Source organism: Halichondria panicea, chromosome 9 (genome assembly GCF_963675165.1).
Source record: "Halichondria panicea chromosome 9, odHalPani1.1, whole genome shotgun sequence".
NCBI lineage: Eukaryota > Metazoa > Porifera > Demospongiae > Suberitida > Halichondriidae > Halichondria > Halichondria panicea.
This window is the reverse complement of record NC_087385.1, coordinates 2506867-2521087: the sequence shown is the minus strand read 5'-3', so window position 1 is coordinate 2521087 and position 14221 is coordinate 2506867. Positions and strand designations below refer to the sequence as shown.

At 41.0% G+C, this 14221-nt stretch overlaps 4 protein-coding genes across 5 annotated transcripts; 3 read left to right on the top strand and 1 right to left on the bottom strand.

The window, feature by feature from the left end:
- The first annotated feature begins 193 nt into the window (after positions 1 to 193).
- LOC135341129 (origin recognition complex subunit 6-like) lies at positions 194 to 2957 on the top strand. Its single transcript, XM_064537624.1, has 6 exons — positions 194 to 448; positions 667 to 830; positions 1188 to 1289; positions 2179 to 2291; positions 2460 to 2531; positions 2709 to 2957. The coding sequence occupies exons 1-6, from the start codon at positions 209 to 211 to the stop codon at positions 2876 to 2878; spliced, it is 861 nt and encodes a 286-aa protein (XP_064393694.1). The 5' UTR covers positions 194 to 208; the 3' UTR covers positions 2879 to 2957.
- Positions 2958 to 3162: 205 nt separating this feature from the next.
- Positions 3163 to 5070, top strand: LOC135341125 (uncharacterized). Its single transcript, XM_064537620.1, has one exon. The coding sequence runs from the start codon at positions 3219 to 3221 to the stop codon at positions 4866 to 4868; it is 1650 nt and encodes a 549-aa protein (XP_064393690.1). The 5' UTR covers positions 3163 to 3218; the 3' UTR covers positions 4869 to 5070.
- Positions 5071 to 7220: 2150 nt separating this feature from the next.
- On the bottom strand, positions 7221 to 9788 carry LOC135341774 (oxidoreductase NAD-binding domain-containing protein 1-like). 2 transcript variants are annotated; one of them, XM_064538432.1, is made up of 6 exons: positions 9648 to 9788; positions 8595 to 8701; positions 8251 to 8392; positions 7911 to 8144; positions 7758 to 7851; positions 7221 to 7556 (listed from the first exon to the last, which is right to left on the bottom strand). In XM_064538432.1, exons 1-6 carry the CDS (start codon positions 9720 to 9722, stop codon positions 7390 to 7392), a joined length of 819 nt encoding a protein of 272 aa, XP_064394502.1. In that variant the 5' UTR covers positions 9723 to 9788; the 3' UTR covers positions 7221 to 7389. The 2 variants fall into 2 exon arrangements, with proteins under 2 accessions (XP_064394502.1, XP_064394503.1); XM_064538433.1 differs by having other exon boundaries at positions 7418 to 7556; positions 7750 to 7851.
- Positions 9789 to 9797: 9 nt separating this feature from the next.
- LOC135341767 (pseudouridylate synthase RPUSD2-like) lies at positions 9798 to 14213 on the top strand. The gene is made up of 10 exons (XM_064538423.1): positions 9798 to 9960; positions 10165 to 10243; positions 10320 to 10441; positions 10585 to 10615; positions 10685 to 10842; positions 11513 to 11591; positions 11765 to 11906; positions 12183 to 12319; positions 12484 to 13076; positions 13992 to 14213. Exons 1-10 carry the CDS (start codon positions 9880 to 9882, stop codon positions 14067 to 14069), a joined length of 1500 nt encoding a protein of 499 aa, XP_064394493.1. The 5' UTR covers positions 9798 to 9879; the 3' UTR covers positions 14070 to 14213.
- The last annotated feature ends 8 nt before the right edge of the window (positions 14214 to 14221 follow it).

Sequence of the window (14221 nt, the reverse complement as noted above, 5' to 3'; positions counted from 1 at the left end):
TTAGTATAGCCCCTGAAGTCTCTTTAGCTCTATGGATCAGTGTTCATATATAAATTTCGGGGGAGTCATTTTTTCCAGGGGGGAGTCATTCGTGACTAGGAGTCAGTGACCGGGGGAGTCATTTATTCCTAGGCGTGAGTGACCGGGAGTCACTGGTGCCTAGGTAGGAGTGACCGGGAGTCATTATTTAGGGGAGTCATTCATTCCTATGACACCGGTCAACGCTGTTACAACGGGTAAAGATCATCAATCTCTAGAGAAGCTGAAGATGAACCAAGTGAGGTCCTATTCCAGGCGACTAAAACTCCCAGGAGCTGTGACAGAACAAGCAGAAGAGTACCATAGACTGGCAGAGGTCAAATGCTCTTCTTCTCTGAGAACTGAGCCCTCCCTCACACTGGTGTGCATCGACTTGGCCTGTGTGAAGCTGGGAGAGCCAGTGAACAAAGTGAGAGGGATAAAAAGTCAGCTCCAAGCAACACTTCTACTTACAATCATTATGCACCTAGATGTCTAGGTGTCTGTACAAATCAGAGGGTGGGGTATGTCAGCACTGATGATAGCTATAGCCTCAAACATAGATCTAAATCTACACTCCCCGCAATGTAGAGGTGCAAAAGTCAAACGAATACTTCTCAATGTGATCTTACTCTCCCACACTTATAGAAGCAGCTGCAGTGTTTATCTGGCCAACAACCCAGGGGTTACCTGAGCACCTACCAGCTGGTAGAGAAGTTGCTCAATGTCGCCGGACAGGTGGGGGTGAAGGAACTGGCGATGAGGTTCGGCAACTTTGAGGGGGAGGCACTGGCAGATGAGATATTGAAGAGGTAATGCAGACGTTTTAATCATAGATTAAATAGATCACAAGCCATTTTGTTGTGCATTTGCTGTAGTCTATAAACTCTTAGCCTCTTCCCAGGCCAATTTTTCTAGCCTTACAATAGAGAAAAGTCGTGCCGGGAACGAGGCTAATGAAGTATATCAGTGAAGTATATCAGCCATGATTAGCTAGCCTATAATGTACCTATGCCTTGCTTTTAATCGTTTTATCTCATGGGTTCATTGAAAGCCTGACATCATAATGTTCTGTGGTATATTGTCACAATTCTAGATGCCCCATGCTGAGGGTCACATCTCTGTTTAGACCTTCACCTGAGATCCATGATTGATTGTTCATTGTGTAGATATAGAGAGCGTATCGACGGAAAGTACACAGCTGCCCAGAAAGAAGCTCTGGACCTGACCAAACCTCTTTACCCTGCAGCTGCCCTCTACTGCGCCTGCAAGTGAGCTCCTTCATTGACCTAACTAACAGTTGATTGACAATTACTAATCTTGTACCGAATGATCACCCGCCTGCCAGTCTGCCACAACTGACTACCTGTATGAGCATAAAAAAAATCACACTGTTGACACTGGAGTATTAATGTCAGTTGTATTTGTGGTTCTCATTTGCAAGTCATGTAGGGTGCATTAGTGGCTTAAACTCTTGTGCAGTTACCGTATAGCGGATCAATTTGACAATTTGGGGAATGACGAATGAAGGTAATGGTTGCCATATTTACTCAGTCCCAGTAGATCGCACGATGCTGCATATCGTCAAATGTAAAAATCGCCAATAGTGCCTCATTCGCCAAATTTACCTGCAATACGGTATATACCTTCAATATACACATCCTAGCTTACCTACAATGTCAATATATAATATATAATAGGACATTATAAAGTACCGTATAATTATGTTCTAATTTATCGGACAGCAAAAAATTATTGATTTTGGAAATTGTCTGGGTATAATTGGAACAGATTTTTATAGAGCATGCGAAGTGTCCGGAATAATTAGAACAAGCATGCAGCTGCATGCGAGCTAGCTAGAACAGTGTGCAACTGAATAGTTGCAATAGCAATCTAAAACTAACTACTCAATAGCTACTCAAAGCTATCTAACTGCAGCACTCTAAGTATTACTGGCCAGCTATGAATGTAACTCAACTTTTCAAGGTATTGTCTGGATATTTAGTAGCATCAGAGTGTCTGTTGTATTATAGAACAACGAAAATTGCCCAGAAGAGTGTCCGGGATAATTAGAAGTGTCTGATAAATTAGAAGATATAATTATGGTATCACAATTTTTTGGATGCCTCATAAGCATTATACGTTTTATTGGTTGACCAGGTTATTGAAGATTCACTGTAACAAGAGTAAGTATCAAGGAGCTTCTCAAAGCACAAGAGCTATGTTCCTGAATGTGCTGGAGGAGATCAACCAGTGTGCACCCAAAGATATTGGTATACAAGACTGCATATGAACTGTAGATTAACCATCCCACTTACTAGCCACCATACTACATGTACATACGTACCGGCACATGGTTTAGGTGCAGAAACCTCTGTCCCATATATTTTACAGACCGTATAATACACTCAATATTATTTACTATTCGTTTGCATATATAGATGCTTTTAAACAAGGAAAGAAGAGCAAAGCCATCACAATTTCAAAAGTAAAAGACACAGAGACCACAATTGGTAAGTTTGATGTCAACAGTCTGTGAAGTAAACACAAGACACAGATTGTATGTTTTCTATGTAATGCTAATTATTAAACAAAAACTTTGTATTGTCGAGAGGTGTATATATTCCAAGGGTCCTTTTATCATCCTAATTATGTTGTGACATTTCAGAACCATTATTTACTTTTTACAGACATGCCAGTTGATCATAACTCCAAGCCATCCGTCACGAAGCACATCGGTAGGGAATCATTCCACAGTAGGATTCAGAGTGACCCAACTGATGACACTTACCTCAAGTGGAAAGATGCCATTTTAAGGGAGGCAAAGAAACAATTGACTGATCAGACATTAAACTCGTAATACATTATTTTTGTTGTGCTAAGATTTTCAATTACATGGATATTGTTATGGAAGAAAAAGGCGATTGATTGTTGTATCATCTGTTGCTTGTTTGATGCATGTGTAACACTATGACAGTCATGACAGTTGATTACACTCTAAGGTGTTTGACTCATAGATCTATGGTGTAGCACTATGACAGTCATGACAGTTGATTACACTCTAAGGTGTTTGACCCATAGATCTATGGTGTAACACTATGACAGTCATGACAGTTGATTACACTCTAAGGTGGAACTCTTAGAAGTTAACCAAAAGGAAGTGAAGTTGTAGCCTCTGACCTTGATGAACTTACTAGACTATGCAGGCAAGTGGACAATATCAGTGGGGCGGCCAGGGCTCTAATTTGACAGTTGGAATCCCTACAACTGCAATGCCACACACAATTTTTATGAAGAGCAGATTTTCTCCTGGCACTAGAAGTAGCTCAGTGATTGCAGAGGATACTGTCAAAGAGAACATGGCGAAACATCAAAAATCCATTCTTGATAGCCTTGATCCATCGCAACTATATTCATTGCTTGATCAGTTTGAGCTCGATGAAGAATGCATGGATGTTCGCTTAACAAGACGAAAAAAAGCAAAGCTCCTGTACGAGGAAGTAAAAAATAAAAGTGCGTACTTTGATTTTCTCAGTAACCTTGAGGAGGACACAGAACACATGGGGCACTGGTACATTGTCTCATTGCTTAGGGGCGTTCAGTTTGCAGCAGATGAAACAATACTATTAGATTCTGAGATAATACTTGATAAAATACAGAAGAATGTAAAAATGGTGGTGAAGGAGCTGGATGTAACGGATTTGGAACCGTATCTTATAGAAGAGAAACTTGTCACTGACAATGAAAGAGAGAAGCTCCGAAATCCACAAAACACTAAACAAGATAAAGCAAAGATGCTTCTAACTATTCTCAAGACCAAAGGGCCAACTGCACACTCTATATTTGTTCGAAAGTGTCTTAGTTCAAAGGTGCATACTGATCTGAAGAAGTTTTTACTAGTACCAAGAGACTCAATGAAGAGAAGGGCATCCACGGACGCGACATCATTCAGTGAAAGTACAAGTACTACAGCAGTCACCAAACGATATCCATCCTTCTTAGAGACACCTAAAGGTATCACAACTTACAGCTACATACAAACAATGGCAACAATTAGAGAAAAACACCAAACAGGTGGTCAAGCGTCGTGGACGGCTGCAGAAGAAATAATACAACGAGAACTAATGTCTCCAGAAATATCTTTGGAGATGAAAATCGCTCTTCTCTTAGAGAGCTGTAATCCGTATGTTTTAAGTAAAAAATCTGAAGAAGTACTTCTTAGAGTGAAACGAGCCAGGAAAATGTGCACACAATTGTACGATCAGGATAGCAACCCACAAGTTTTGGAGGGACGATGTGAGTGGGTCCTATCGCGGCTATACAAGCTCCTTGGGGATCTTCACGAATCAAGGAAGCACCTTGATACAGCCTTCAGCTTAATAGCGAACTGTGAACCAGGAGAGGAAAACATGCTAGCAAGCTTCATGCTCGGCTGCATTCTCCTAGATTGTGAGAATAAATCAATAGGAGAAGAAAAACGAACCATAAACTCGTTTAAGTTTGTGCTTAGTTTAGCAACCGAACAAGATTATGGAACGAAAATTATTCAGTTTTGCCAGATTCGTCTTGCTCAGGCCTATGTTGGATCGTCTGTTCGTAGCCCTGGGAAGAGTACAGAAGAAGTGTCTCAGGTGAACAGAGAAGATGCTAAGATATTGCTGAGGGAAATTGATCAACAACACATGCGGCCCAGAACCAGGTGTCTCTATTTCATGACATGCTCAGATGTGTACAGAACAGATGATAAAATAGAGAAAGCCAGTGCATATGCTGAGCAAGCAATGGAAATAGCACAGGAACATAATTTAACGCATGAAGTTGGATTCATAAAACTTAGGCAATTAAGCTAGGATTCTTTAATAGATAGGTGACAATGTCAAACAACTATGCTTTTCATTATTCATTTCATATTGGGTTCAGTTCATAATAATTATTGCTTTCACAGGGAATTGGACAAACAAACTTGTTCAGTAAAACTTGAATTCTCTGTGTAACTTGGCTGTGACCACATTTGTAACCACAGTATTATTGACCTTGAATTGCAGTATTATAATTATTTTGCAAGTTTCCCTATAATTATATCAAACAAGTGTCATCATATCACAGGGGGTGGCGGTGTCAGTGTGGTGGGAAGAGAAGCAACATGCATTACTGCATGCAACATTAGCTTTATAGTTGTTAGCCTCATTCACAAGGCCTTCAGTGCGGCCTGGGATCGAGGCTAATAAGTTGCATGATATGGGTGTAATGTTATCTCGAAATGAGAACCCGGACACTTTGATACAGTAACACCATTCTCCATTGAATTTCATTGTCATATGGAGTTGCTCTGAGGCTGTGCAAAGTCATTATGGTGTACACTGTACAGTGCTCCAGTGTTCATAATCATTAGCTACATCATGTCAGGAGTGTCCTGGGCTCCTGGTTACATGTATGCATGTGGTTATAACTTTGGTTACAGCCAAGTTACCCAGAATATTGCAATTACTATAATTATACATGGAATGTGACCGTGTGGGAAGGAAGTTGATGATGTAATGTGTTTACAGTACTATCATAGATAGTAGAGGAGAAATGCAGGTATCAAAACCAATGTGGCTGCTGCAGGACAAGCACACAGTCCCCCTAATGAGTTCAAAAGACAGTATAAAAGAGAATCTAATCAAGCACAGAGACAGTATCCTTGATTGCTTGAACCCATCACAGCTCTGTACACTTATCCAACAGTTTGGTCTTACTGATCATATCAATGGAAAATTCATGACGAGAAGAAAACAAGCGACCCTTCTGTATGAAGAAGTCCTAAATAAAAGTGCGTACTCTGATTTTCTCAGTAACCTTGAGGAGGACACAGAACACATGGGGCACTCGTACATCGTCTCATTGCTTAGGGGTACCCGTTTTGCAACAGATGAAGAAATACAGGAGTCAGAAAAGCTACTGGAGATGATAAATAACAACATGCAAACCGTTTTGCGAGAAGTAGATGTAAAAGAATTGGAGCCATATCTGATAGAACAAAAACTTGTCACAGATGATGATATAGATGAATTACGAAGTCCACTTAATACGAAAAAAGATAAAGCAAGGATTCTCTTAGTAATCTTGAAAACAAAAGGCCCTAAAGCACATCTGCTATTTGTTAATAAATGCCTAGCAATGGATCCAGTCCACAATGACATCTATAGTCTTCTAAAAAGCACAAAGAAAAGGAAACTCAGTGACCCTGGAATAATCCCTTTATCTGTAAAGGCCAGAAAATGTGCTACTTATTTCTTAGAGCCACTTAAAGGGACCACAACAGAGAGATATGTGAGAATAATATCACAAATCAGAAACTATCATCAGAGTGGAGATCAGGGCTCGTATAGAGTAGCTGAAGAACTTGTTACTAAGGAACTGTGTTCAAGCTTAACACCTTTAGAGATGAAAATTGCATTGCTTTTGGAAAGCTGCAGTCCATTCATCAAAAACAACCAATTAGAAGTGCTGGCAAGAGTAGAAAGGGCAAGGAAAATGTGCAATAACTTGTATAGCCAAGGTTCCAATGCACAAGTTCTAGAGGGACGGTGTGAGTGGGTGCTAGCCAGAATGCATAAGTTCAAAGGAGAGCACAACAAAGCTGAAGCGCACATCAATACAGCGTTCAACTTTATTGCCCATTGTGAACCAGGGGAAGAAAGAATGCTCATCAGTTTTGAACATGCTTGTATTTTGCTTGAAAGTGGAAGAAAAACACCAGGACTAGTTCAAAAAGCAACAACTTCACTGCTGTTTGCAAATAGTTTAGCTGAAATACAAGATTATGGTACAAACATGGTCCAACAATGTAAGATTCGTCTTGCTCAGACCCATCTCCATATTTCTAGTAGTATGGAGAAGAATGAAGAAACTTTGATCCAGAGTGAACAGTGAATGTACAGAAGGCCCAAGCAATAGATCACCATGGAATTTTCGAGTAAGGAGACCTCCAGACTCCAGAGAGATCGAGAGAGTGTTTAGTTGTGTACAAGCTGATTGTTTGCTACATGAAGAGGATCCCAGTGATCGACCTAATATAACCGAGGTGCTAATGAACTAAACAGAAGTGTACCATTTCGGTTAGCTTTATAATTTATAGTGATTTGGACACTAGCAAGAATGTATCTCATAAAAGGATACGCTAAAGAATGCGATTCATATTTACATTAGTTGAGAAAGCACCTCAGAAATGAAATTCAATATCAAGAAGCAAAAAAAAACTCAACAGTTGAGGCAACACTCTCTTTTGATTGTCTCCACATGACTGTACACACAAATTATGATTGGACAGATAAATTAAAATTGACAATCAATGTGAAAAGACAGCAAGACTGCAAAAAGTATTAACAGTTACCACCACTTCTCGTAGAATACTCTATGCCTGTCCACTCCACAAGAGATCAGTAGTGCTAAGACACTCTCTGTCATGAGGGGTGGTCCACACACGTAGCACTGGAGCCTTGAGGTGTCCAATAGTGAGAGAGCTGCTCGTACATCACCTTCAACCATCCGTCTAGCTGCATGGAAATGCAGTAAATTGGCTGAACAGAACAAATATGATCTGAATCGTGGATCAGCTGTATTAGAAACCAAATCAGATAGAGCTTCAAAACTTATCTATATATACACACACTGAGATACAATAGAAATCCTGACTATTATACACTACACATTTAATATCAACTGCTTGCATGTACATTGGGAACTTACCTACCTACCTCTGATGTGAGGACCACTGTACTCTTCTCTTGTCACAAAATAATTCGCTTTGATTAGTCCACTGGAATGCACTACCAACCCATCAATATGATCCTGGGTAGGGACACAATCACTAAGTTAGAGTGCACTCAGTCACTCACAGACCACCTCACCTTGAAGAGAAGCTCTTCCCTGCTCCGAGCAGAGTACAGGAGGTGAGCACGACCTCTCTGTTCTAACGTTCGAGCCATTGCTTGCTGTAGGTAGGTATGATGTTGCAGCATTGCGAATAGAGGATTTATTCCAACGCCCCCACCAATTAGTAGTATGTCGGCAGGGGAGTTGGAAGGAGGGTCATATGTGAAGTCCCCACCTACTCTGATCAAGAGTCTGTCACCCATTTTACACTGTAAAAACACAAGAAAAGCATCACTAATATAATTATGATTGATGTATTGTATAACACTATTGCTACGAAATTTGTCTTTCTATTCTTAGGGTTCTTGCTCCTACCTTGTTGTTCATCCATAGTGTAGGGGGGTGGTCGGAGGTCTGAATGGCCAACGTGACGGTTCCCTGCTCTTTCAGCTGGTGCGGAGGAGATGTGAATGAGTAGCCACCGACAACATCCTCACTGGGAATGGACAGGTCCACCCTGTATTAGGAAGGGACAGAACAGTAAGTAAGTATTACTGAAGTAGGCCTCACTTTTGAACATCATTTTGGTCAAGATAAAGTGATAAATTTATTCATGTGGTTATATAAATCTGTAATTTCGCTCCATGAGTAAATCTACGTTTAATGCTTGAGTACATCAATCTAATAATTAAACCTCGACTGCTAGATGTTCCACCTACCACTGTCCACACTTGAAGCTCAGTGAGTTGTCCTCCACCTGCAGAGTGAACCCCTTCACTGTGGGGGAGAGCTTGCGCATGTCCAACACTATCACCCCTGATACCACCTGCCGTGCAAACCCCAAAAAATGTGTGAGTGAGCCACTAAACGATAAATAATATTGGGAACTAAGAATAAAAAATACACGCTATGTACATTCAAGCTCCAAAAACAAATAGTATAGATCCAGCGTGCCACAGTAAAATTAGTATAATTATATGCATTTTCAAATGTAGCACTTAGAAATGAAGGAGGCACATGTATACTTTATATAGTAGAGAGTGTGTGTAATTTAATTTTTGTACTACAATAGTTAATGTAATTAAAGCGCCCCTAGCTTTGCCAAACTGTTTAGAGCCCAAAAAAGTGTGTTCAGTCTCATCTGGTACGTAATCTGCATGAGGAGCAGTAGCCTCCTTCACCGGCGGGAAGTGCGGCCTGGGATCGAGGCTAGAGGAGCAGCGGCTTAACTTAATAAAACAAGAGTGCTCTCGCTGGTAGTCGGTGATAAGTCTAGTGATTGTATATAGTGCAATGTCATAGCGTCTTCGGACATGGGTGGTACAGGGATCAATTTCTTAACCTCTGTATCCTACAGCTGCATCTAGCAATACAAGGCCACTCCAGTGAATAGTTTCAGCGCAAATGCATACGAATTATTGCAAATTCCCTGATTTGATGATATTGCTCCCTCAGTAACATAAAACGTCAAACCTAACCCTGACCCATGTCATGTTTGAGTCGTAATGTGAGCTTGTTTTGAGCCACACAAGCCAATTTGTGATGAAAAAAACGTCAAAAATATATATTCTGTGATTATACTCGCTCGCGCACATCAATAACTATGAGGAAGGAGGAGCTGAAACCAAATTCCCACTTGGAGTCATCTAGCTCTATGATCAAATACATTGCTCAGTCTGAGCTGGCGCTTAAATTATAGTGGCACATTTATTAGGTATAAATACATCAAGTACGATATAATTTTATGAGTTACAACTGAACTGTGTTTTTACATCACTCCTAGTGCTGTCTTTAGTCCTGTCCACATGTGTGCTGCTGCTGGAGGCTCTTACAGTCAAACTACTCATCAGAATCCTAACCCTATCAGTATGCAGTGCAGTCAGTGTAGAGAGATCAGTGCATACTTACATGCTCAGTAGGTAAATACGTGCCTGTCTGCAAAGAGCATAAGTATGCTATTGCTTGCTGACGATCTTTACCTGAAAGAGCTGTGTCGGATCTGCAATGGCAAAGAGGAAGAGTGAATGCTGCATTGAGCCTTCACAGTGCAGGGAGGATGGATGTACAACTCCTGTCAAGAAAAAGGTGATGAGTTTTGCATTAGGCCTAACATGCTGTTCTGAAAAGTACAGATTGATTGATAGATGGTCAACATGTGCTTAGCTCATTCCCTAGTTCATCATGATATGTGTGCTCTTGGTACATGTGGTACCAGTGCAGTGGTAGGATGGATTCAATTTTGTCGTACATTGTGTACTGTTCTTCTCATGATGATATACACCTGTGTAGCTTAAAGTCGAGAGCAGAAAGCGGAGGCCGGGAATCACCCAGGAAATTTACAACGAAACATCCTATTATGTCAAAAATGGTAATTAATTTAACCAGTCTGTTTCATCTACTAGCTAGTTTGCAACACATTACGTTGTAGCGGATTTTTCTTGCAGGTTTGAGGTGTGTGAAGCCATACTACTTCACTTTCAGTACCCATGCTAAAGGGAGGTGGGTGGGATCAAAGGTCATTGACGTTTTCTGTAGAGAGTTCCAGTCAGAGACTCCTGAGTACTATGTGAGCCCTTGATAGAAGTTGTATATGCTGTTCAAGAAGCAGCCCAGTAAACTAGGAGCAAAATTGTGTCATGGAAGAATTACTAAAATTTGTTTAATTAGCCTACAATGTACATAATGTAAGTCAAGTGTTTTTTCTTGCAGGAGAAAGCTGTTAAAGCTGGTAAAGTAACTGGTAAGTTGTATATTGTAACATACCCTATGTGCACACAAACAATACGAACAGAGTATTGATCCATCCCAGTCAATGGTGTTGTTGCTACCATGGAGACAGTTGTCAAGGAAAACGAACTGGTTACCCACAGGGTCCATCGGCATGAGCCCCCAGTTATAGCCACACCCCTAAATATAGTGCACAAGGACGAGGATCTCATTGTGCTCGACAAACCAGCCTCTATTCCCGTGAGTGTTGGGGATCATAACCTCAGATTATGTAGACGCACGGAAAGTGTCTGTTTATTGATGTTTTAATTTCAATTACCGTATTACTAGAATGTTTTGTGAGCATCAAACATAAGTATGTGAACTTTGCGAGCGTTAATCACTTTGCAACAATAAAGTCGCAAAAACCTAAACTGGTACTGTTGTGACACACAATCCTTGCCAAAACGCAATAGTTAGATCACAAAGGGTCAAATTTTCTTGATTTGGCTCATTCGCAAAGATTTTTCACCTGCAAAATATTCTAGTAATACGGTATGTACCTCTCTCTATTAAGTTGATTGAATGTCTTAGAGTTGTTCTTAATTTTGGGTACCTACGTAATGTGGACAGCGCTGTGTCTAGAATTACGACTAAGGGGGATCAACGAGATATTTGAGGGTATGGGACCAAGTGCCACGCATAATTATTATAATTTTAGCAACTTAACAGTTTTGTTTTAGAACAATAGCCGTTCTAGAATGGACCTCTCCCCATCTACTTCGTAATTATTATGGGCACTATTGACACTTTGTTACACGAAGCAAGTCCGGTGTTATAGAGTTGTGCCTATCCCGAAACTTTATTCTTTTCAAACTTTGTGTAGAGCTGCCTGACATATAATACATCTGCTTCTTGTCCATTTCTGCAGGTTCATCCGTGTGGCAGGTACAGACACAACTCTCTGGTGTTTCTCCTGGCTAAGGAGCATAAGCTGCTCAACCTGCACAGTGAGTCACTCACTATAACTACCTACTCGCTGACAGTTAGAATAAAGATCCTAATGTGTTGCACTTACTTGACGGTAGTAGCCTTTTATCTCAATTATAGTGTCTGTCAACTTTACAAAATATTCATGTAATGACGATCATTGATTTTTGACCTGTAATTCATGCGTTTACAGCGGTGCATCGACTGGACCGGCTGACGTCTGGTCTGCTCATGTTTGCACGCTCGGTGAACAAGGCCCAGCAGATGGAGACACAGATAAGAGAGAGGAGAGTTTCAAAGGTCTACCTTTGCAGAGTTCAGGGGGAATTCCCAAGGTCAGGCTAGCTACATGTAGCTTTTACGATATAAGATAATCACAAAAAGTGCAGATACGTGAGTGGGACAATAGTTATTGTAACTCCATTAAAAATGTTTCATGTTGGGTTTACGTATACGTTAGCAATTGACCTCGATATGTTGGAAACCATAATTGGGGCCTAGTGTCAAAGCCATTATATGATCCGATTAGAGCCGTACCTACATGTACAGTTCAGTGTGTTCGGTAGATCAAAACTAATGTTTAATACTGGTTTTTTATCATCCTCATACAGTGAGCCCGTGGTGTGCAGTGAGCCCATTCTGGTGGTGACACACAAGGTGGGAGTGTGTAAGGTGGACCCTCAAGGAAAGGATTGCTACACCACATTCACAAGACTCTCATTCAATGGCAAGACCACTGTTGTCCAATGTGAGTCAATTTGTACTGTGAAGTGGGGCACTTGTAACATTGGTAGACCCTATCTCAAGCTTTGGTGTGTTCTCTCTTGAAAGCTTCATTTTGTTTACACCTGAAGGCATTAACTAATTATTCTGTTGCTCTTTGCAACTTTGGTTGCTATTCATGTCATGCAGGCGAGCCCAAGACTGGACGTATGCATCAGATCAGGGTCCACCTGCAGTGGCTGGGACATCCCATAGTCAATGACCCCATCTACAACCATCCTGCCTGGAGGCAAACCCCCGACTCGTTGGGTACAGGAAACCAGACGAATATTGAGCGTATCATCAGTGAGATTGTTCGCACCAACTATAGCTCAGACGCTCCAGAGAGAGCAACCCAAACTGAGATGTCATCAGCTGAAGATACAGTTGAATCTGCAAGCCACAGTATTCAGAAATATACAGTCTCTGTGACAGATCTTGAAATCTCTCGTGATGGACAAATTGCAAGATTAACACACAATGAACAGGGCACAGCCACTGGAGAATCATTGAGCTCTGCTAGAGATGCCGAGGACTCCACAAAGGAAAGTGTTGCAATCGATGGTGGTAGAGATAATGCAGCAACTAAAGAACATACTGATACCGAGGCTGTCATGGCCACAACGTCAATGTGTGCTGCTGTTGATATTAGTGTAGATGCAGACTGCAGTGAGTGTCACATGTTTAGGCCAGACCCCTCTCCCTCGGATCTTATCATGTACCTTCATGCCCTCTCGTACAAGGTGGGTAGTTATACATACACATACTTTGTTTGTTGCATCTCCATTTTAATTTGCCCTCCCCCCCCCCCCACTGACACCTAGAAGAGTTACGATATGCATCACGTGATCTTCTTCAATTGCCATTAATGCTTGTTTACATGTACATTCAATGTTGTGTAGTCCTCACATTATCTCTATTACTCTCTGACTAAGAGGTTTCAAAGTTGAGCATAGCTTAGACTTAGATCGAGCTGTTTCCTTTGCTGAATCCCAGTGAATCCCCATTCAGCTAACGAGATAATTATGCTTGCTTACAACTACGTGAGAACACTGCACATCTGAATGAGATCTAAAGATCTCTGTTGGACACTGCGTTTGTATGGCCGAGCAGCGTGCAACGTTCAGTAGACATTACAAAGACATAGTACAGGAAATGTCTAGGTATAACTATTTCCACTCTATATCTAGCCATGGAGACCTTAAGAAATGTTCACTAGCTACACATTCAGTATAGATCTAGTTACGTGAGCCTGGAGTAAGCCCACTTCGGAATTCACAAACATAGTGTATGTCTTACCATAGATAGTAGGTTCTTACATGCCACCTATACTACCTAACTGACACTGGTTTAGATTGAATGTCCCATTATAAGTGTGAACTCTAGGACCCTATAACGGGAAATTTTTTGCTGGTAAAAATTTTCGCTATTTAGCTTCAGGAGAAATGTTCGTGAACTATTCGCGTCTCAATGCCAGGAAACTACACCCACCAGGAGCATAAATACCGGTGTGTGGGAATTTATCTCAGTTTTAATTTTCGCAATAATTGCTCTACACTCGAAAAACGTGAAATTTTGCACCTCACGAAAATTTCACGCTATACGGTAGTCAGTTTAGGGTGACACTACGGCATTAATTTATTGTTCCCAATACACAGGGAGAGGGTTGGGAGTTCTCCACTCCCACACCAGATTGGGCACACCCGGACTGGACCGAGGACATAGCACTGACATGATGCTACAATTATAGCAGGGCATTTAATTCTATTTAATACGTCTCTATGCTCAATTTCCTCTTGTTTGTATCCATGGATATTTTGGTACTCGTAAAAGTAATGGTCAAGTTGACAATTAAGTTTCTGTACAATAATATATCGGTAGTCACATG

Coding starts and splice junctions, on each gene's coding strand:
- LOC135341129 (XM_064537624.1), top strand. CDS start 209: ATGACACCGGTCAACGCTGTTACAACGGGTAAAGATCATCAATCTCTA. Junction 449..666: donor TGGGAGAGCCAGTGAACAAA/GTGAGAGGGATA, acceptor CCACACTTATAG/AAGCAGCTGCAGTGTTTATC. Junction 2,292..2,459: donor GTGTGCACCCAAAGATATTG/GTATACAAGACT, acceptor TTGCATATATAG/ATGCTTTTAAACAAGGAAAG.
- LOC135341125 (XM_064537620.1), top strand. CDS start 3,219: ATGCAGGCAAGTGGACAATATCAGTGGGGCGGCCAGGGCTCTAATTTG.
- LOC135341774 (XM_064538432.1), bottom strand. CDS start 9,722: ATGAGTAGTTTGACTGTAAGAGCCTCCAGCAGCAGCACACATGTGGAC. Junction 8,702..9,647: donor AAGACAGCACTAGGAGTGAT/GTAAAAACACAG, acceptor TTTGCACGGCAG/GTGGTATCAGGGGTGATAGT. Junction 8,393..8,594: donor AGCTTCAAGTGTGGACAGTG/GTAGGTGGAACA, acceptor TTCCTAATACAG/GGTGGACCTGTCCATTCCCA.
- LOC135341767 (XM_064538423.1), top strand. CDS start 9,880: ATGGCAAAGAGGAAGAGTGAATGCTGCATTGAGCCTTCACAGTGCAGG. Junction 11,592..11,764: donor TAAGCTGCTCAACCTGCACA/GTGAGTCACTCA, acceptor ATGCGTTTACAG/CGGTGCATCGACTGGACCGG. Junction 13,077..13,991: donor TTCATGCCCTCTCGTACAAG/GTGGGTAGTTAT, acceptor CCCAATACACAG/GGAGAGGGTTGGGAGTTCTC.